Below are 22671 nucleotides of genomic sequence, written 5' to 3'. Positions count from 1 at the left end.
AACTTAAACTATATAGGTAGGTACATTATTATTAGCTTAATTAGGGTACTCCCAAGGCTTAGGAAGAGCCACACTCAAGGGGCCAAAGAGCCGCATGTGGCTCGAGAGCTGCAGTTTGCCGACCATGGGGTAACTTAAGTCCTCTGATAGCTTCCTCCTCATCTGTATAGTAAAAATATCAGTGTATTCCTTGTAGTGTTACTATAAGGTGTACAGATTATGAATACAAGATGCCTAAGATAGCAAGATTTAGGTACTTCGATGGGATTGGTAAAAAAGCTAACATTTTATGAAATCTTAAAAATGGTGCCATGTAAACACTCTGTTGAATTTCCTTCTTAGTATACTGAATATCTTTTTAGTATGTAGTCCTTAAACTCATAATATCTTCTTTAGTCTTTTTTAACACTTTTGATCATGAGAATCCTGAGTCTCATAAATTGACAGTATAGTAGTCTGGAATGTCAAATGCAGGTTTTACAAAACGTAAGGTACACTTTATTTTCTCAAAACATAGGGATTATAATTTTGCCAGGTATTTATCCAATTAATCATAATTTTGTCAACATGCATTCATGCATTCAATCATTCTTTATTTCATATTATTTAGCAACTGTTTATTACGTATCTGTTATTTGAAAGGCACTCTGCCATACAACAGCAGTTGAACACAAAATATTGAAGGAGAATAACAAAATTGAAGGGCTGACACTAAGTTTTTAAATTTTTCTTTACATTGTGTTTGGTTAATTGTAGATCTGCAGGTTTCATTACAATCTCAAGATTTTGCTAAATATGTTAGAATAGGGTAAAAAGGTTGCTTAAATTTTATTTTCTGCATTGTTATAACTATAGAATAAAAATCAAACATACTATATAATAAAAGTTGGCTCAGGTTCTCTAAGCATCAAGATGTAGCATATATTTTCAGAAAACCAGCAATAAAATTCCAAATGTGTTTAAAATATTACTTTATTTTGTGTTGGTTTAAACAAACTCCTTGTGAGTTGAAGAATTTAGGTGAGGCAGTTTTCCTCTCATGGTCATTTATCCAAATATATGAACATATAATCCCATGTTTTCATATGCTCTTTATGTGCTTGTTTTTATATATTAATTATAAATATCTATATCAAGTATTTTCATCTACTGTTTATTTTTTGCCATGAAAACATGATCCTCTCTCTGTTTTTTGAATCTATTCTTCTTAAGTTCAAGCTTTAACAATTGTTGTTGTTGTTTTTTTTCTGTGTAGTAAGAGTAGAAGAACATTGGGAGCTGCAAATAGACAATTTAAGAGTTCTGGCTCTTAGCAAGGGCTATCTCAGTGACTTGAGAGAGGAGCACCTAAATTCCCTGGCTATTTAAAGGAAGATAAATGCACAAAATCAGATTAGTGATTCTTAGCATTAGGGGATAAGAGGGAGGGATACGGGCTAGGGGTGGAAAGAAATCCAGTATTCACCTTACATCTCCCAGTTCTTTGGACTTTCCTGGCTATTTTCCTGGCCACTGATGGAGACCTTTGCCCCTTAATCTAAAAGCTAAATGCTAAATTATAAATATCTACATTGTGAGAGTGGAACTTTGGGAAACTATCCTATTTTCCCCAATCTGTTGCCATACTATTTTTAAAAAATCCTTTCCCAAGGCTGTTTATTGATTTGGGAGAGAGAGAGGAGGAAGAGTGAGAAATATTAATGTGGGAGAGAAACATTGATCAGTTGCCTCCCATATGTGCCCGGACCAGGGATGGAACCCACAACCTAGGTAGGTGCCCTGACCAGGAATGGAACCCGCAGACTATTGGTGTATGGGATGATGCTCCAATTAATTGGGCCACCCAGGCAGGGCCTTATGTTTCACCTGATATTAGTGATAAAGAACATGGCAGCCAACATTGACAAAGTACCACTCTATATAGAAGTATCTTCTTGATGCAATCCCCATAAAAATCCCAATGCCAATTTCAAAGAAATAGAACAAAAAAAATCATCAAATTTGTATGGAACCACAAAAGACCCTGAATAGCCAAAGCAATCCTGAGAGAAAAGAACAAAGCCAGAGGTATCACACATCCTAACTTCAGATTATTGCAATGGTACAATAATCAAAACAGTATTGTATTGACAGAAAAATAGACACACAGACCAATGAAACAGAATTGAGAACCCAGAAATAAACACACACATTTATGGGAAACTAATTATTGATAAAGGAGCCAAAACACCCCCTAAAAAGTATTCTTTTTATACTTAAGCTTAAAATCTTTATGTAATTTCCCAAGAACAAGTTGATACTTAAGCCTTTCCTTTGAGTTTTTCTTTTCTAAGAATGGTGGTTGTACGAAAATAGAGATAATAATGCTAAGAAGTTCATAAAGAAAGAAAAATTTACCAAGACTAATTAGTTGATAATCAAGATGTCATAAATACATGAAAAGAGTATTTGTATTTGTCCTTCTATTATGCAAATGGAACCATATGCTTCATTAAAAAGTTATTTTGCTCTATTGTCCTATTTGACTTTTGGACATCTCAAAAGGAGTTGACTATGTTTATCACTGAAATAATATTTAAGTCTTGTTAATAAATTTTTTTACAAAATCACAAAATTAGAATTTAACCTCAAGTTCAGTTAGTATAGCCCAGTGGTCAGCAAACTGTGGCTCGCGAGCCACATGCGGCTCTTTGGCCTCTTGAGTGTGGCTCTTCCACAAAATACCACGTGTGGGCGTGCACGTATAGTGCGATTGAAACTTCGTGGCCCATGCGCAGAAATCAGTATTTTGTGGAAGAGCCACACTCAAGGGGCCAAAGAGCCGCATGTGGCTCTCAAGCCGCAGTTTGCCGACCACTGATCTATACACTGTATTGTGTGTTCAGCTACCCCAAATCAGGTCTCCCTCCATCACCATTTATCCCCTTCTCCCTCCCATCTCTTGGCAATCACCACTGTACCCTCCCCCCTCCATCCTGCCCCCTCCCCTGGCAATCAGCACACTGTTGTCCGTGTCTATTTTGTAGCAAATATTTCATCACCTTTTAAGGCAGATCCCTGTTTCCTTAAAATGAAAAAAAAGCATCTCATTAAATGTAAGTTAGTTTGCATAGTTAGGAAATGTTCACAGATTGGATTTTTTTTAGTTAGCTGTAGTGTTTTTCAAGGACCAGGTTGTATTTTCTTCTTTCATTAACTTGCAGTGAATAGATCACTGGTCAACTAAAGCTATAGGAGGAAGATCCACCCTTGGGAAATAAATGAGAGTCCAGATAGACCCAGAAATGCCTGTGAAAGATACTGAATTCTCTTTACTACCAAGTGCAACCAGCGGTAGTGTAAGAGCTTAGTAAAAGGCCACTCGTACACTGGCCAGTGTGGCTCAGCTGGTTGAGTGTCATCCTGTGCACCGAGAGGTCACTGGTTTGATTCCCAAGCCCAGGTTTCTGTCTTGATCCCCAGTAGGGAGCATGAAGGAGGCAGCCAACCAATTTTTTTTTTCTCTCCTTCCTTACCCTCTCTTTCTCAAATCAATAAAAACATATTTATAAAAATTTGTTTTAGAAAAGGTTATTCCTTTCTTACATATGACAATGATAAAATCATCCAATACATCCAATATATAGTCTAGGTAATACAATTGCAGTGGTTAGTATTATCATTTTCTGTATTTTTCTATCAGAACAAAACCCAGTCAAGAGTTCAAACTGTAGACCTCAGCACTGCTCATTTTCAAATAGATACCTTAACAACCCATTTCTAGATGCTGTTCCCATTTAAAATTGCTAGTGCATGAGTATCACTGTTTGTCTTGGAGTAAATGATCAGGACACCAGCATAATACAGCAGCTGAAAGCAGGACTCAATGTTACCACATGCAGTCCACAGGCAAGAAGCCCTGACCTTTGCTTGACCACATTGCAGTCATTTGATGCAAAGTAAACTTAAGGGACATAGAAAAATCATATGGGCTATGATCCAAGTTAAAAAAGAAATCCCCTTTTGATTCTGAAGGAAAATAACTTTTGCTAGGTCTCGCTTTTATAAGTATGGGGAACAAAAAGAGGAGTCATGTGAGAAGCTGAGAGAATGGCATGACCAATGGTATGGGAGAGCATGAGCAGACCGATAGCTTAACAAAAATGAATACTTTCACAGTGTTTTGTAGTTTTGTCATATACACACTTTGAATAATTATAAAGGCAGTGTTTATTAAAATACATCTCATTTTCAAAATTGAGCTATCAGCTATTAAAATGGGTATACAGTGGGGCCTTGACTTACGAGTTTAATTCGTTCCGTGACGTAGCTCATAACTCAAATTACTCGTATGTCAAATCAACAGTGAACGAGTGAGACACGTGATGCTGGGCTGATGTTGTGGCATTCACTGTGACGTTTGCTGCACAAACTAGCGGTGGGGTATCTGAAGCTGGCTCGTAACCCGAATTTTAGCTCGCAACTCAAAGCAAAAAATCGGCCGAGAGACGGCTCGTATCTCGAAAAACTTTAGTCGGGACACTCGTAAGTCAAGGCCCCACTGTACTTTTTTTTTGATACAAGTTGTTCTTATCAGATGTGTTAATGCTATAGCAGTGTTTTAAGATAGTGAAAATCAACTGCTGAGAGGAACAGATCAGGGTGATCAGAAATGATCTAACAGGGAAAATACATGGCCTTCCTCCAGTGAAACGCTGGTGAGCTCTCTGAGCTGAAAGTACGACTTGCTATTCCAGAACTGTCTTCGTTCAGCAGATATGGAGTTTGCACATGCATTTTATGTAACTGGGGCAGACTCACATTAGGGGGGAAATAAAGTGTATGATTCATAAGAAGAAGGGCTGCCTTTGAAATCGCTTCCTACCATAATACTGGCCACTTCATTACAGTGATAATTAGAAAATAAAAAACAGAAATGGCCATTTAAAGAGGGAATTAGTGCTTAATTTCCTAGACTGTTTTAATGGATGCAATACTGGCAGGATTTTATATTTAGATTACCAACAGAAGAATGATATGACTAGTGTTTTAGATCTGTTTTCTAAATGAAAACACTAAATGCAGCATGTGATGAAAAAGTATCTGGGACTGAATATATATCTTTACAAGAGTGTTTAAAGAAACACACATATGGAGGTAGGCAAGTTACATTCATTTAATGCATCTCTAAACATTATAGCTTTGCTTTGCCCTTTTTTTCCTTTGGAACTTTGTATAAATGCAGTCATACAGTTTATATTCTTTTGTACTTATATTCTTTATTTTTTGGCATGCAATGATTAAATGTCAATAGTTGTTTTACTTGAAATTTTATGTTGTACCGAGATGCTTTTTTAATACACTTCAAGATGAGACATTGTGGGCTCATTAATTTCATGCCCATATTTCTAATACATATTTGTTCAGGGTGTGTAAGTTAAAAGAATTCTGATATTTGCCAATTGAATATATACGTATATATGTATAATTATAAAGGCAGTATTTATTAAAATAAATTTCATCATTTCATTTTCAAAATTGAGCTATCAGCTGTTAAAGTGTGTATACCATCTACACTAATAAAAGAGAAAGATGCAAATTGACCATACCTTCATGATGCCCACCAGACAATCAGGAGTGAGTATGCAAATTAACCCAACAAATATGGCGGGTTAATTTGCATACGCAGGCGTGGAGCAGCCAGGGGCAGGGTGGGACACCCATGTTCTGCACAGCTCCAGCCGCTCCAGGCCTCTGGGTAGCGTGGGAAGGAAGAAATGCGCTCTGGGTTTGAACAAAGGCAGAAAGGTGGCCCTGGACCGGAGTGAAGGCAGCGCAGGCAGCTGGGGAAAAGAAGGCCCATTCTTGCATGAATCTTTGTGCATTGGGCCTTTAGTATATCTATATCTATCTATCTATCATTTATATACATATATCTGAATCTACAACTCTACTTGACAATAGAGTGAATCTTTCTGTAGTTCTATTTAATACTAAAATTCCTCCAACTGCCTTTTCCTTTGGATACTTCTCTGTCCTCATACCTTTAAGTAGAGATCTATCTATAGGTTCTGTGGACAGAGGAGCTTTGGGGAATATAGCTTATGAGACATGTCTTGCCATGATGGGTTCAGAACAAATGGGACTTTTGCTTTGGCAAATGTGAAAATGGAATTATACCAAACAATTAAGTTAAAGCTATTTTGAAGAGGGAAGTTCTGAGCTTAGGAATTGTGTTAAATGTTACAGTCCCAAAATGCCATGGGCTGCAGGTAATTCAATTTGAAGGGTGAGGACATGTTTATTTTCCATAAGGCTGCCCTTGTGGGGGTGTGACATGGCATTTCCTCAAATATTGGTAATGAATATGCATGCCCTGGCTGCACTCGGCCTCAGGTGTTCCATTTGAATGGATAATTATGATGGAAAGTCCACTAGACAAGCATGGAGGACACAGGAAACTCCATGAGACAATCATATATGAGGCCAGCTATGACTTGGCTCTTAAATCTTTCTTCCTTGACTCCAAGTTACCTTCTCCTGAAGCCTAACTTTTTGTTTATTTTAAAGTAAGTCACTAATAAAATATAAATGAGATTTGAGCAAATGCTTGGGATAAATCAGGTCAGCAGATAGTGGTTGTACAGTATTTTACTAGAGAAACGTTTCTCTGAGTTTATCAATTTATGAGGTTAACAACTTTTTTTCTTTTTTTAAAAGACTTCCTACTCTTCTGTTTCCAGTATCAAGAAATTGAGGACTTTTTATTTTTATTTATTTATTTTTTTATTAATACTTTATGAGAACAATACTAATTAGAAGATAGGTTTTGGTTCATTTAAAATCTCCTCACCTGGAAGTGACTTCAGTAAGAGATAAGGAATGACTTATTTTTAAGGCAGCACACATTGGCAATTATTGTCCTACTAAAGGCCCGGTGCATGAATTTGTGCATAGGTGGGGTCCCTTGGCCTGGCTGGCGATTGAGGCCTATCAGGGGGTGGCTTGCCATGGGGAGGGAAACTGGGAGGTTGGCTGGCTGGCCCCCCAATTGGGGCTTATGGGGGTCCGACTGGCTGGGGGGATGAGCTGTGGGAGGTTGGTGGGCCATGGGAGGTTGGCTGTGGGAGCACACTGACCACCAGGGGGCAGCTCCTGCATTGAGCGTCTGCCCCCTGGTGGTCAGTGTGCATCATAGTGACTGGTCGACTGGTCATTCAGTCATAATGATCACTTAGGCTTATATATATACTAGAGGCCCGGTACACAAAAATTTGTGCACTCGGTGGGTCCCTCAGCCCGGCCTGTGCCCTCTCCCAGTCTGGGGCCCCTCGGGGGCCACTTCCCCTGGCTGCTGGCACCAGTTTTCCTCCAGCACCCAGAACCCAGGCCTTTGCTCTTCGCCGGGAGGGGCCAGCATGGCGGGCTTTGCTTTTCGCTGGCCGCTCTGGCCCCGGGGGCATGGACGAGGCCGGCGCGGCAGGCAAGGGGCTTCCCTCTTTGCTCTTCGCTTGCCACGCCGGCCTTCGCTTGCTGCTCCTGCCTGGGGCCAGCCAGCTTCGCTCCATTGCTTGGTGCCTACATATGCAAATTAGCCGCCATCTTTGTTGGTGGTTAATTTGCATATCACACTGATCAGCCTATGGGAAGTGTAGTGAAGGTACGGTCAATTACCCTTTTTGTCTTTTATTAGATAGGATAGATAGCTCTAGTAAATTTTCTTTTTAAAAAAATTGTATTTATTGGGGTGACATTGGTTAATAAAATTATATAGGTTTTGGGGTATAATTATATAATAAATCATCTATATATTTTGTTCACCACCCCAAGTGAAGTCTCCTTCCATCACCATTTATTCCCCCTTTGCTCCCTTCTAACTGTCCCCAGCCCCTTTACTCCCTCCCCTCTGAATGCTGTTAGTCTGTTCTATCTCCCAGTCTGTTTCTATTTTATTAGTGATGCTGCTCCAAATATTCTTTTATTTTTTTTAACCCTCACCCAAGGATATGTTTATTGAGGAGAGAAAGAGAGAGAGAGAGAGAGAGAGAGAGAGAGAGAGAGAGAGAGAGATAATTGCCTCCCATACTGGTCCTAACCAGGAAATCGAACCTGAAACCTAGGTATGTGTCCTTGTGCCCTGACTGGGGATGGATCTACAACTTTTTTTTTGTATATTTAGATATCTTTAATTGTAGCCTTTCTGATAAGTTTGTAGTGGACTTTCACTTGAGGTTAAATTTATATTTCACTGGTGACTAATGACATTGAGTACTTTTTCATATGTTTATGAACATTTGGCCATCCTCTTGTAAAATGTCTCAAGTTTCATATTCTAGATATGAGCTCTTTTTTGGTTTTGTGTGGTAATTTTCTTTTCCTACTTCGTGGCTCCCAGTTTTACGTTCTTGGTGATATCCTTTTTATTAATAAACCCTCTTATTTTAAAAAATTCTATTTTGAATTAATTTTAGATTTACATTAGAGTAGTAAAAATACAAATAGCTCCCATATACACTTCATCCAGCTTCCTTGAGTATTAACATATCAAATATATCAAACATTTTTTAAACTCAGATATTAACATTGATATCATGCTCTTAACTAAACTACAGAGTTTATTCAGATTTCACCAAATTTTCCACTATTGTTCTTTTCCTATCCCAGGATTCAATCCAAAATACCAGAATACCATGATGCATTTAGTTGTTCTGTCTCCTCCAATCTGTGGCAATTTCTCAGTCTTTCATTGGTCTATATATTCTAAGAGCCTTGCAAATTGCTCAATACATATTTGTTGAAGGAATGAAGCAAAGTGACATTTCGGTCAATGGATGTCATCAGAAAAAAACAACTACAGAAAAATCAAAGCTCACTATTTTTCCATTACTTATTACAATCACTAATAATTCATACTTTCAGTGGAGAGGTCATGTGGGTCATGGCTTATTATTATTAACCTTTCTAAAAAATCAGTTCAGATGGGACTATTAATTTTAGTGGACTTGTGTCAATGTCATTTTAAAATGGAGCTGAATTGTTTATGATCATCTCTGCTCTCTAGAAAAAGTCTGTGTTCATGCACTTACAATGAAGCTTTCTGACATTATAGCCACCTCATTTGAATATTTATGTCTATTTGGAAGATATAGTGAAATCATAATATTATTTAAGTTGCATGCTTAGAGAAGCTGAGGATCATATGAGTTCTCAATATTATAATTTCAAATTATATGCCATTTAACAAAACTATTACAAAAAACTTCAATTCTGTGGTGAAGTTTTAATCATCTTTTTTTCAATATTGTGGGTAAAGTTAGTAAAATCAAGCAATTTATACTAAATCTCATCATATTACTGACAATAATTCAGGAGTATTGATTCCCAATTTTCTATTCTCTTTCTTATGACGGTAACAATACCTCCATCTAACATAGAAGAGTCACTTGAAATCATTAAGTATAACTTTTGATCTCGCTCTTACATGCCATATTTTTGAAATTCCCATTGTTAATTACCTTTAATCTTGACACCAGCTCTAGGTTTAGTCCCATTTTGATTTCCTGCTGGGGGAGGCTAATGGACCATAGTTTAGCAAGTCAGATTCCATTTGGTTCACCTCTGACCTTGGAGGCTACATTCTCTATTTCCCCCCTGGTAATTAATCTTCTGCCATGTGTCCTATTTCCACTGATGTCTTCTCAGCTCTGACCACACTTGCCTTGGCTCTTTGTTCAGCAATTCTTGGTTCACAAAATTCAGATTGTGATCAGTCCTTTGATTCTACTCCCCACCCCTTTGTCCCTAAACACTTCTCCTTATGATTGATTTCCATTACCTGCTGATAAACTGCCCTAAAGCCTACCTGTAAAACAGGGCTATTGCGCTGATGCATAGGTGGATTGGCTGATCAGAGACACCAGGCAGAAAATCCCTTGCTCTTTCACCTCTGTCTGTGAATCCCTCCTAAAGCCTGATTGAGGAAGTCGGTATTCTGAGATGGGTTAATAAATACACCAACAGGATTGCCCACAAAAGCCCTTCCATGGTAAAGTTTTGCCCAATGTAAGTGGTCCAGAGAAGGAAAGCAGCATTCATTCTTTGGGAGGACAAAGAAAAATTGGAGAGGATGCCATCCTAAGGTGGTAATGAAGTTGGAAAGGGTAGAGGTTCAGGAATGGCAGGCTATTAGACAGGCATTAGGATCCGGAGTCAATGGAACTGGATTCAGGTCCATTCTGCCACTTCCTACACGTGAACCTTAGGCATGTCATTTGTCTGGCTGAGGCCTGTTCCATGTCTGCTCAATAGAAATGATTTCTGCCTTTCAAATTTCACTGGGTTTTGTACAAGTGATGCTTTCTTCACTGTGAACTAGACAACAGCAAAATTGAGGAATCTTACAAGATATTTGAATTGGTATCATCTCAAATAATCAATACTTTCAGGTGAAGTAAAGTCTTCCAATCTCAATTATATTAAAAACAATCTTATCTAATTAATCATGATATGAAATGTAAGCTTATTGTAATGACTGAATTTTATTTTCTATTTCTATGTTAATTTTCCTTCCAAAGGATTTTAAATCTATACTTAAATTGTTAAACATTACAAATGTTACTGCTTAAATTTGAAGTTTTACTAATTTAAATTGGTAAATAAACCAGTATTTTAAAAATAAATTGAATTAACAGCCAGCAAGCTATTATTTATATGGATTGGGATGGTAATCAGAGAATTGTTAATTAAATCACCCCAACCTGCACCCTCTCCAATCTGGGAAATCCCCCTCACAATCCAGAACTGCTGGCTCCCAACCGCTCCCCTGCCTGCCAGCCTGTTCACCCCCTAACCACTCCCCTGCCAGCCTGATCACCCCAACTGCTCTCCCCTGCTGGCCTGGTTGCCCCTAACTGCCCTCCCCTGCTGGCCTGATCACCCACAACTGCCCCTCCCCTGCCAGCCTGGTCGCCCCTAACTGCCCTCCCCTGCTTTTCTCCTAATGCCAGGTGCATTGAAAGGAACAAAAGCAATCAGGCCAGCAGGGGAGGGCAGTTGGGGGCGGGGACACAATTAAGGTACATATTAATAAACCTTATCAGAACATAAAAATCCATTTTCAAGTGCTCATATTCTGTTGAGTCAGAAATGAAACACACTATATACCTGATTGCTTTTGTTCCTTTCAATGCACCTGGCATTAGGAGAAAATGGAAGATGAGTCCTGCAATGAGATGTAGATAATCAGACTCCAAGGTCTCATTTTTATCGTCATCATGAAAAATTATCCACATTTCTTTACTTGTTTTATCTATGTAAGTCTTATCCATTGTATTACACTGATTGAAATGATCTAATTATATTTTAGAAATGTTGGGGGTATCACAGGATTAAGATATTAATAAAACACATTTTGTGATTAAAGTCTCAGAAGAATCCCTTAAGTGTTAAGTCCTACTTCCCGAACCCGCTGGAATCCAGTTCCTTCTGAAGCAGTGGTGAACCACTGAAGCAAACCTTTTCTTCATAATGTCACTGCAGAATAGCACAAGAAGTACTCTAACTACATGCCATGAAATTAAAACAACAGACCATGACTGGTGGGAAATTATGGGTTTTATCTTACTTTCGTGGAGATTTTAAAAAGTAACATTTATAGAGAAAGTAATGAATATTAAATCCTTTATACACTTACAATGACTCAAGAAATCTTTTCACTTATGCAAGCAACTCTGCTGCATTTGGACAAAGGGACTGTGAAAGTCTCTTAAATCAGATTAGGTTACACAGAATGGGAAGTTAGGAAATGGAAGAAAATCAGGAGAACATTATCCAAATAATTCAAGATGTCCTGGTTCTGAAAACTTCTGGAGTTTATTCTCTAAGACCTTGAGACTTAAGTGTAGTCCATGGACCAAACTGATGTAGCATCAGTTTCTTGTTGGAGCAAAATATCAGGCCCCATGCCAATCCTACTGAATTAAAATCCTCCTTTTTAAGATCTTCAGGTGATTCACATGCACATTAAAATTTCAGAAGCACTACCACTGTGGGGAATTATTATTTTGAAAACTTAATGTTAATGAGATAACCTACATGTATTTTTTTTATTTTTTTAATCTCATCCGAGGACACACTTAGAAAGAGGAAGGAGAGGAGAGAAACATCGATCAGTTGCCTTCCTTATGTGCACAACCAGGGTTAAAACGTGCAACTCAGGCATGTGCCCTGGCCAGAACTGAACTGGCCTTTCCGTGCATAGGATGATGCTCAACCAACTAAGCCACTCTGGCTGGGGATAATAATATATTTTTAAATAGATATCACAGCAATTTTCTGTAGAATGGGTATGCCTTGAGTGAAGGTTATAGATTCTTTTCTGCATGCTCAGCATCTCATATAATGCCTAGCTCATTTTGGCCTGGAGGAATAAACAATGTTAAATAAAAATAGAGCAGTCAAGTTAGTGATGCTACACAATTTGTTAAAAAGGTTAAGACGGTTGGCTCAGTGGGTAAGTACAAGGACATTCAATATGGACATGATAAGAATAAGTGAATATATGAAAATTTTGCTCAAACATATTAGGAAAAATTGTCATGTGCTTCATTAGGAAGGCAGCACACAAAGATTCTGAGCAATATTATGATAATTTTATAATATAATTTGATAATAGACTGATAATTTGATAACTGTAGTTTACAGAGCAAATGTGATATGGAAATGCATATATTATTTTTTGTTAATCCTCACCCGAGGATATTTTTCCACTGATTTTTTTAGAGAGTGGAAGACAGAAAGAAAGACAGAGAGAAACATTGATGTGAGAGATACACATCAATTGGTTGCCTCCTGCACGCACCCTGACCAGGGCCTGCGCCAGGGAGGAGCCTGTAACCAAGGTATGTGTCCTTGACTGGAATCGAACTTGGGACCCTTTAGCCAAACCAGCGAGGGTGAAATGCACAAATATTTTCATTATGCTAAGCCATATTAATGGTCCATTATCCTAGTCAAATCTTACTAAAATTCTTTTTGACCAAGGCAGAATCTAGAATGTAAAGTGGATTTAAGAGAAATCACTTGAGAAAATTAAGAGATTTATAGTCCAGAGAATACTAATAATTATTTAAAAACATTTGCTGAGCATAAAGCCTGCAGTGAACTTCTATCTATCTGGAGTTAGATCAAGTTCCGCAAAACTGCCCTCACTTGAGACACCAGCTGCAATCTCTGAGGTTCCTAGGCTATTCACACCTGTTACCAACTGGTTACAAATTCAAGGGGTTCCCACTATCTCCTCAGGTTTGACTGTTTGCTAGAACAACTCAGAGAACTCAGGGAAGCACTATAATTTCCATTATTTTATTATAAAGAATAAAAATTGGGACCTGACAAGAGACCGATGGGGCAAGATTTGGGAGAGTAACAAACACTAAGCTTCCATGTTTTCAGGATGAATCATTGTCCTGTCATATCGATGTGTATTTCCAAGCAGTGGAGCTCTCCCAAGAGTTGGTGTCCAGGGTTTTTATTGGGGTCTCACTACACAGCCATGATTGACTGTATCATTGGCCACATGATTGAACTCAATCTCCAAACACCTTCTCCCCTACCTGCCCCCCAACAGGTTGGGCTGATATAATGTGGTTCAAAACCCCAACCTATAGTCACAAGGTTAGTCTTTCTACCACAATCAGTCTCCACCCTGTCATTATCTAAGGGCCCACCATAAATAACAAAGACACTCCCAACACTTGGGAAACTCCAAGGATTAAAAGCTCCCTTCCAGAGAACAGGGACAAAGGTCAGCCAGATTCTTTATTACACAACATGGCCTTACTGAGGGCTCTGGATCACCTCTAGGTCCAATCTTAATACAGTGATCCACAAGAGTTAGCCAGATTCTTCTGCTATGTATTTTGTTGACTGAATATGCCAAAGAAGGGGACATAATATGGCAAAATTCACAATGTCATTTATCCAATTATCTTTTTTGATCTAATGATATTCTTTGATGTTCTTAGTCCTGTATGAGATATTTATTGAGTGCCTACTGTATGATACACAATTAATGTGAACATAGCTGACGAAACAATTTATATCTAATACTGCTTAAGACACACATATTTCTCTGCATTTAACAAATGTTCCAAGCAAAACCTCCTTGCTTATTCATTGAAGTATGTCTCAAATTCTTTATTGAGAGACACCTCATCACTTAATGTTACTTTGGGTTTCTTAAATGTTCATAGTGGGGTTCAATGGATAGAAATATCCCATAACAGTTATGTAATTGTGAACTCATCTTCAATTTCTGTATTTGCAAAAATTTGAACATGAATAATCACATCTACTGAGAGAGGCAACATAGTGATTAAGAGCATGGACTCTGGAACCAGAGTGCTTGACAGACAGTTCTGGCCCTTTGCAGCTAGGTAAGGCGAGGAATGTCACTCACTCCCTGGGGCCACAGCTTCCTCATCTATAAGAGGAGGAAAATACTTACCCTCATGGACATGTTGTGAGGATTAAATAAGTTATTACATATAAAGCACTTACAATAGTGCCTGACACCTACCAAACACTTAAACATTAACAATTTCAATTATTATTTTTAATTCCCTTATTATTATTTGGTTGTTGGGATGACATGAGATAATATTAATCAAAGATCATATAACAAAATCTGGCACAAATATACAAACGTTGATTTCCTTTACTCTAGAACAGTGGTTCTCAACCTTGGCTGCACATTAGAATCACCTGGGAATCTTTTTAAAATCCTGATTTCTGGGCCTCATCCTCCGGAAATTCTGTTTCTTTGTTACTAATGTTGTGGCCCCTCCCCATAACAAAGAAACAGAATTTCTGGAGGATGAGGCCCAGAAATCAGGATTTTAAAAAGATTCCCAGGTGATTCTAATGTGCAGTCAAGGTTGAGAACCACTGCTCTAGAAATTATTCTATACTTCAGACTATTCATTAATACAACTCCATGGATACAAATAAGTGAGATAAAGTTTATCTCCATCTGATGGCAGGTAGAAAAAGGAAATGGAGTATAAAGGGTTAGGCTGGAAAACTGATTTTTTAAACAGTGCTAAACAGTTTAAAATTGGGGGATGTGATGAGTTTCTCATAGGCAAACAGTGGTAAAAAAATAGAAAAGCATGGAGGTAAAATGGTGCCCATATTAAGTTAAAATTATACTATTTTATCAAGGACTTGGAAAAATAACTTTTTCTTGAAGCACAAATTCTTATTGTCTTAGAGTTTAAGGCAGCATTATAAAATAGAAATTAAGATTCCTTTCATTTTGAAATATAGAAACTTAAAACTGATTACCACTTCGAAATAAAACACCCACAGTATTTTAACATATAACAAATAAAAATCAGTCCAAATTCCTTATGCTAGATTCTTAAATTACCACGAGCTCTGTTGTACAAAAGCACATAACAGGTTAAAGTCACCATCATCATACAATAGAATTTTAAGAATTGAGATTAAATATTCCAAGTATTTTATACTGACAAAATACAAGTAATATCACCAATAGCAGAGATACTGTTTTAATCAACATTACTTACACTGAAAATGAAGGTTAGTAGCATTTTAAAAAGTATAGTGGAAGCAATTCCAAAAACTCACTGCTAAAACATAAGGGCAAAAATCTTATGAGTTTAGACGAAAACCGTGCAAGCAACAAACTGTACAAATTTGCTGTATCTATTTGTATTTCTTAAGGTTACCTTATTACATCTGCAACCTGACAAAATAAATTCCAAATTCAATTATATAAGAAAAATGATGACAATTTTATTATTTTATAATAATTTAAGACATCAATTATTTTGCCTTCAGTTAAAGAATCCTAATGATTAAATCTTTTAGCACCTCTTTGATGAATAGTAGCAAGTTTTTCTTGTGAGATATACTTATAGGGTGCAGTATATTGTCTCCTTTTACTATACTGGTTATATTTCACAGAAAAATTAAAGCATATTTTCTCTAAGGAATATTTTTAAGTTATCAGAGAAAGCCCTAAGTTTTAAAGTTTATGTAAAGCTTTACTTCAATCTTTACTTCCCTCTTTATAACAAAATTCTATCAACACATTCTTTAATAAAATAATCACAGAATAATTTTCATTTATAATGAAGTTATTATCACTAGACTTTAAATCATCAGTTCACTCTTATAACAGAGAATCAATTTAAATACCACCAAAATGGAATGAAGACAAAACAGTCTATTACATATCAGTTTCTCTGATATGCCATAATGATATCTAATTAGTCTTACACCATGGTCCATTTCCAGTGAAATTCTCAACAAACTGCTCATAATTACAGTCCTTTATATTGACACATTATCCTAAGGTGTGACAGATGCTGCTATCTTGATTGCTTCAGAAGCCAAACAGTCAAAAATTGCTCTGAGGAAAAGGGCTGACTTCATATGTAATCCAGTCACAAATGCTGTCAGTTCCTTTGGTTTTTATAATAATCCCTTTGGCAAGTGAATTAATTGACGACTGGTCCTTAGAATTCTATATGAAACAGCAGGCATCATCGCTACACAGTTTGTGCCAACGTCCTTGATTTTTTCACTTCCACTGTTTTGTTTATCAGATCATATATCGATGGTAGTTTTATTTTATCCATATTTTTGCTGTAAACATTGAGAAATATACCAAGGACAACTAACAAACCAGACCATATGTACCTAAGAGAAAAAATATATATTAAAAAAAAGTTTAATATTAAGATAACAATTATTATTCACCACAGAATTTGGTGATAAACTCACAAAAACCATGAAATAAAATAAAAGAAATGGGAAACCTGCAATAAGTGTTAAAACAAAGATAGTTTTAGATCAGATTAGAATTTCATATTTTACTAGTATGTTAAGTGTATATATAGAATTAAGGTATTTTACAAACTACTAAATATAGTTCATTTGAATTTTTGGATAATAGAAAATTCAAAGTCCAATTCCCACCAGAAGTCTTAAGAGTACACTTAAAAGCCCTGGATTCGTAAATCTGCCAATGGCCATCTTGGGAATACAACTAGTTATCCCAGGTGGGTAGAAAATATGGAGATAAAAAGGGAAACATCCACAGAAAGATGAATTGGCAAAGATTACCATAATGTATACTTCCACATGTAGAAAGAGTAATCAATTTATAGAAAACAAAATATATGGATGGAAATTTATTTTGTAGTTACCTTTAATTTTATACATTGATAATTTCTAGGTTCGAATCTTCTCAATTCCTAATCAAGGTGATTCTTTAGACCAGATTAGATCTGACTGATTAGGAATTGCTAGCATCACTGCTTTAAATGATGCTAATTTCAAACACATCTTGACAGTACAGAAAACAATAAAGGCTTTCACAAAAAGCCACAAACTAAATCATTAGGGCACAACAGATAGAATTCTTCTCTACCTCACTCCTTTGCGGGAAAAAGCAGGGAAACAAACCAATAATTAAAAAAAAATTTTATATATATATGTATTTTATATATTTGCACTAGGACAAGGGGGAATGAATCCCTCAATCTCAACACGTAGCTTATATTCATTTATATTGCAAACAGGATCACATTTGCCCTGGGACTCTGGTTAGAGAATTTAAGTGTATAAAATGATTTCTTCAAAATAATTACATAAACTTCTGAAACAGAAGACATCAATAAATTAGGGAGAGAGATAAAAAATATGCTTTATAAAGAATTAAGGCTGTTTCAGAGAAAATGTGGAACAAAGTATCTAAAAGCTGAGAAACTTGTTGAAGTAAACATACTTACTGAAATGTGAATGGCTTAGCAAAGAATATAAATGAAAGTACAATGGTCATGGCTTTTCTTCCTGTTGTCACTGTAGGAAGAAAGGTTGGTTTAGAATGTGCCTATTGTCCTGGAAATAATTTTGGAAATCATTCATTCAACACGTATTTACAAAGCCTACTATGTGCTAGGATCTTTATGAGGCACAAGGAAACAATGGAAAGCAAAAAGCAAACAGCCCAGCCCGTGTGGCTCAATGGTTGAGTGGTGACCTAAAAACCAGGAAGTCACGGTTCGATTTCCGGTCAGAGCATATGCTCAGGTTGCAGGCTCAATTGATCCCCAGGAGGAAGCATACAGGAGGCAGCCAATCAATGATTCTTCCTCATTACTGATGTTTCTATCTCTCTTTCCTCCCTTCTTCTCTGAAATCAATGAAAACATATTAAAAAAAAATAAAGTTAAAAAAAAGCAAATAAAAACTAACTGTTGCTGCTACTATGAAATTTATAGTCTAGTAAGGGTACAGACATTAAATATTATAGATAAATGTTAAAGCACACCGGTAGTAAATACTTGAGGCCATCTAGTAAATACATGGAGGCCATGACATGATGGAGGCATATTCAGGGTGGGGACCTTTTTCTGCCAAGGGCCATTTGGATATTTATAACATCATTCAAGGGCCAAACAAAATTATCAACTTAAAAATTAGCTTGCTATATTTGCTCAAACATTTAATTAACTCACCCCTAATGCCTTGGCAGGGCCAGACCAAATGATTTTGCTGGCCTTATATGGCCCTCGGGCCGGATGTTCTCCAACTCTTCCTTAGAGAGACTTAGTTTGGGAGGAACGCAAAGCTTTCCCAAAGAAGATATGATTAGGGGTTAGTCTTTAAAAGTAGCAATCTAATATCTTAATAGCGGTCATCTCTGATTAAGCTGATGAGTAATCCTTACAATCCTCTTTATCTGTATTAACTTTTACTTATCCTTGAAGTTATTACTTCAAATTAAGTCTGTTGCAAGCCCCGAAACCTTCCTCCTTAGTCCTATCCAGGTAGATATAAGCAACTGCATATATCTCCATTACAGCTTTTCCCTTACTTTTCATTATCAGTTGCTATCTTCCCATTAGACTGTGTACTTTACTTAATTCCTTGTCTCATTCATCCTTATATTCCCAGACTCTATAATTCCTGGTACTTATTGTCCAATGCATGAATGAATGAATACCAAATGAAGATACTGTTTTGGAAATATGTATCAGAGCCTGATTCCCAAATCTGTCTTTTCTTTTACTTTAGTAAACGGACCCCTCTCCCACTTTTTTTAAATGGGCATAACTTTCAGCCTCTCCTACAACTAGGTGTGATCATGTGATTAGATTTTGGCCAATGAAAATGTGAGAAAAAGTGCTATCTCTAGGAGTGTGATTTATAGGAAGTTTCCATAAAGAGAAATGTGTATTTCATCTTCTCTCCATCTCATTGACTGGAATGAGGAATAAGATGGCAGAATACATAGAAGAAGCCTGGATTCCTGATGAGCATGGAGACACCACACCAGCTCAAGAGGCAGTATACCGCATGGGGTAAGAGCAAAGATTAAGATAAAATAGTGACTGGTGCAAAGTAAGGGCTATGTGTGCATTAACTATAATTATTATCGCCACTTCTGGATTTCTTTTAACAAGCTAGAAATAGACCGGCCTAAACCTTCAAGACCAGGACTGCATCTCACAATTCTTTTCTTTCTTTTTTAAAATTCTAACTCGAGGATATTTTATTTTCCCATTAATTTCTGGGGCGGGGGGGGGGGCGGGGGGGGGGGGAGAGACAAACATCCACGTGGCAAAGATGCAATATTGGCTGCCTCCTGCACAGCTCTGGGAAACCTGCAACAAACCAACGCATGTGCCCTTGACTGGGAATGGAACCTGAGACCCTTTGGTCTGGGGGCCAACTCTAACCACTGAGCCAAGCCATCTAGGGCTCACATTTCTTTATACGAACATCAGGGTTCAATCAATGCATACCAATTGATATAAGTAACTGTTTAAAACAATTACTATCTTACAAGCAAAATTGGAACCCAAGCTAAGTATATGAATTTGCAATCTTTCTTGACAGCATGAGATGAATTGAATGATTAGTAATATGGTCTATTCTACAGCCAAATCCCTCTATCATTAGGGATGTAAATTTTAAAAAGGAGAGTCATATCAGAGCAAATAAAGAGAAAAGTTAGAAAGCAAATATACTCTTACAAAGACAGAGGTATTTGTTCATTTGTTTAACTCTGTGGTATTAAAATACGTATTTCTCTAGAACCATAGAAAATTAAAATTGGATAAATTGACTAATATACATATATATATATATATGCATTATGAATTACAATTCTACAGATCTCTGCTGGAAATAAATCGAGTTCAATCAATTACTACACAAAAGAGAAATGAAGCCCACAGAAGAGGAGAGACTCGCTCTCCAGGTCACAAGTCATTAACCTGCATCAGAGCTGGGACCGGGCTCCACCTTCTCTGACACGTAAGCCAGAGCTCTTCTACTTCTTGCAATCCTGGCGTCAGGGCTCTCTCCACATGGGAGACGCCAAGAGCACTCATCATCTGTACTGTTCATGTGGCAAACAATTCAAGGTAGTAGTGGGAGCCATCTGTTGCCCTCTTCAGTTCTCACCTGTAGCCCCTCATCTGTTTTCCTCACTCCTCCGCAGCAGAACAAATACAAATTCCATGCCTCTAAAGTGGAAGCAAAGTCCCCGCACAGAGCAGGTGCCTAATAATTGCTAGTGAAAAGAAAAGCTCATTTGGTTGATGTCCTGGCAAGTGTCCAAAAAGCTTTGTCCAAAACAGATCTGTCATACTTTAACTTCAACAAAACTGAAATTTTCAGTAATATAGTGTATAAAGCTACTATGTTTCTATGCAGACATTCATCCATTATACTTTTTAATAAAACCTTATTTTAATGTATTTAAAGGTTAATATTTCGATAAATGCATATGTTTGACTTTAAAATTAAACCTTCAGATAAGAAATTAAGATTAAACATCATTTTCTTTAGAATTAAAAAAACATACCATAAGCCCAGGAATTGGAAATATATGACAATTCTCTTTTTAATGAAGATTAGGTACTAGTCTTTTGAAAAAGAGCATCAGAGAAAATTTAAATGCTTATTTTATAATCTAAGCAGGTATATTATTCCTACCTGTTACAGCAAGAAGTGCACCGAAATTTTTAATCAAAGCCAGGACAAAGGAAATTCCAAAATATCCAGTGAGGGAAAAAAGAAAAGCATAACCATAGGTTCGCATTAGATTCTGCAACATATAAAAAAGCCTGTGAGAAAAATGCAAAACAAACCCTGAGGTATTACAAATGAAATAAAACCACACTTTCATCAACTTCTTGAGCAATAATAAGCCATTCAAACAATGCAATCAAGCAAAGAATCTTATTTAGTTTTGATTTAATGGAAAAATAATGATGAAATTTAAAATCCACAACTTCTACATCATTAATAGCTTAAACATTATATTATAGGGTAGAGCAAGGATAAAACAAATTTAAGTATAAATCATTTCAATTCTGAAATAATTTTTGATCTATATATAAAGGAGTTACCAAATTACATTAAAAATAGTATTTTGAACAAGGGGAATCAGATATACAGAGGAAACTATTTAATGAAAGATGTTTATTTTTTAAAATGTGATTAGTGTTTACCTTTGAACAAAATGTTACTGCAGGGCCTAATCCACTAGTGCATGTCAATCCCAATAAAATGTACACAAAACCAATTGAATACGAATACAAAACCTAGAGTAGACAAAAATAAAATGGAAAAAAAGTGATATTAAACCAAAGGTAGAAAATGAAGGATTTTCAACATGTGGCTCAATTAATTTATTAAATTAAATTTGTAGAACAAACCATTTTTAAAGTAACATCATTGTTTCAATATGGCTTAACTTTCTGGAAATAATGGCTGATCCTCTTTAAAAGTCTACGCTTTATTTTATGTGCAATATAACACAGCAGTTCTAACCCTTTCATATATGGTTCTGTGGCAGGCAGTTAGACAGACAGGAGCAGAGCAAGGATGATGGGCCAGGTACAGAAGGTCACTGGGGTGGAAAGCGCCAGGTGCCCAGAAAAGGACAACTATAGGGGGGGCCCTCACCCCCAGGGTGACCTTTCAGTTGGATTTCCTGACCTTTCTTCCTAGAGACAACATCCAGGCCTCAATTGTATTTCAGCTCCTGGCCCAGAAAAGCAGCAAAACCAGTCAAGGGACACCCGGCTGACCTCAGGACCAACCGGCTGCATTGACTAATAAACCCCCTGCCTGTGTGCACACCAATCAATTAGTGGAGACCTAGACTCTGAAAGGACCCACTTGGAAAGCTGCTGAATATTCTATGAGATCTTCTCCTGGGACCTCCCCTAAATCCTTTAGCAACGAGGACCCAGTGAGCTTTTCCCTTCCCTCACTCTCCCCCCAGGCATGTTACCATTACCTTTTTCATTACAAGCTCCAAGGGCCCTTCCTTTACCTTTATAACTTGTTTCCTAAGTCTATTTCTTTTACAAATTAATTCTTCTACCTCTGTGACTTTATAAATAAACTAGAGGCCCGGTGCAGGGATGCGTGTGCTGGTGGGGTCCCTCGACCTGGCCTGCACCCTCTTGCAATTCAGGACCCCTCGGGGGATGTCAGAGGCCCAGTGCATGGATTCAGCCCGATCCCCACAGGCCAGGATGAGGGATCCCACCTGTGCATGAATCCGTGCACCAGGCCTCTAGTATGCATATAAGATCTTTGGTTAATCTCTTCCCACCCTTCGCCTCCCCCCTTCTC

The 22671-nt window shown here is 37.2% G+C and overlaps 1 protein-coding gene across 1 annotated transcript in view; it reads right to left on the bottom strand.

Annotated features, from left to right (window-relative positions):
* Window positions 1-15528: 15528 nt before the first annotated feature.
* Window positions 15529-22671, bottom strand: part of SLC35B3 (solute carrier family 35 member B3) — a 28868-nt gene continuing 21725 nt past the window's right edge. Inside the window, exons 7-10 of the mRNA XM_070405759.1 lie at window positions 21537-21629; window positions 21019-21130; window positions 17802-17871; window positions 15529-16707 (exon numbers count right to left, since the gene is read on the bottom strand). Of these exons, the coding sequence (XP_070261860.1) occupies window positions 16557-16707; window positions 17802-17871; window positions 21019-21130; window positions 21537-21629 (426 nt within the window). The 3' untranslated portion in view covers window positions 15529-16556. The remainder of the gene's footprint in view (window positions 16708-17801; window positions 17872-21018; window positions 21131-21536; window positions 21630-22671) is intronic.

This window comes from Myotis yumanensis, unplaced genomic scaffold, assembly GCF_028538775.1.
Source record: "Myotis yumanensis isolate MYYU_CA2020_CCGP unplaced genomic scaffold, mMyoYum1.0.hap1 SCAF_2, whole genome shotgun sequence".
Taxonomy (NCBI): domain Eukaryota; kingdom Metazoa; phylum Chordata; class Mammalia; order Chiroptera; family Vespertilionidae; genus Myotis; species Myotis yumanensis.
The sequence above is the reverse complement of the archived record's forward strand: the minus strand, read 5'-3'. Positions and strand labels throughout refer to the sequence as shown.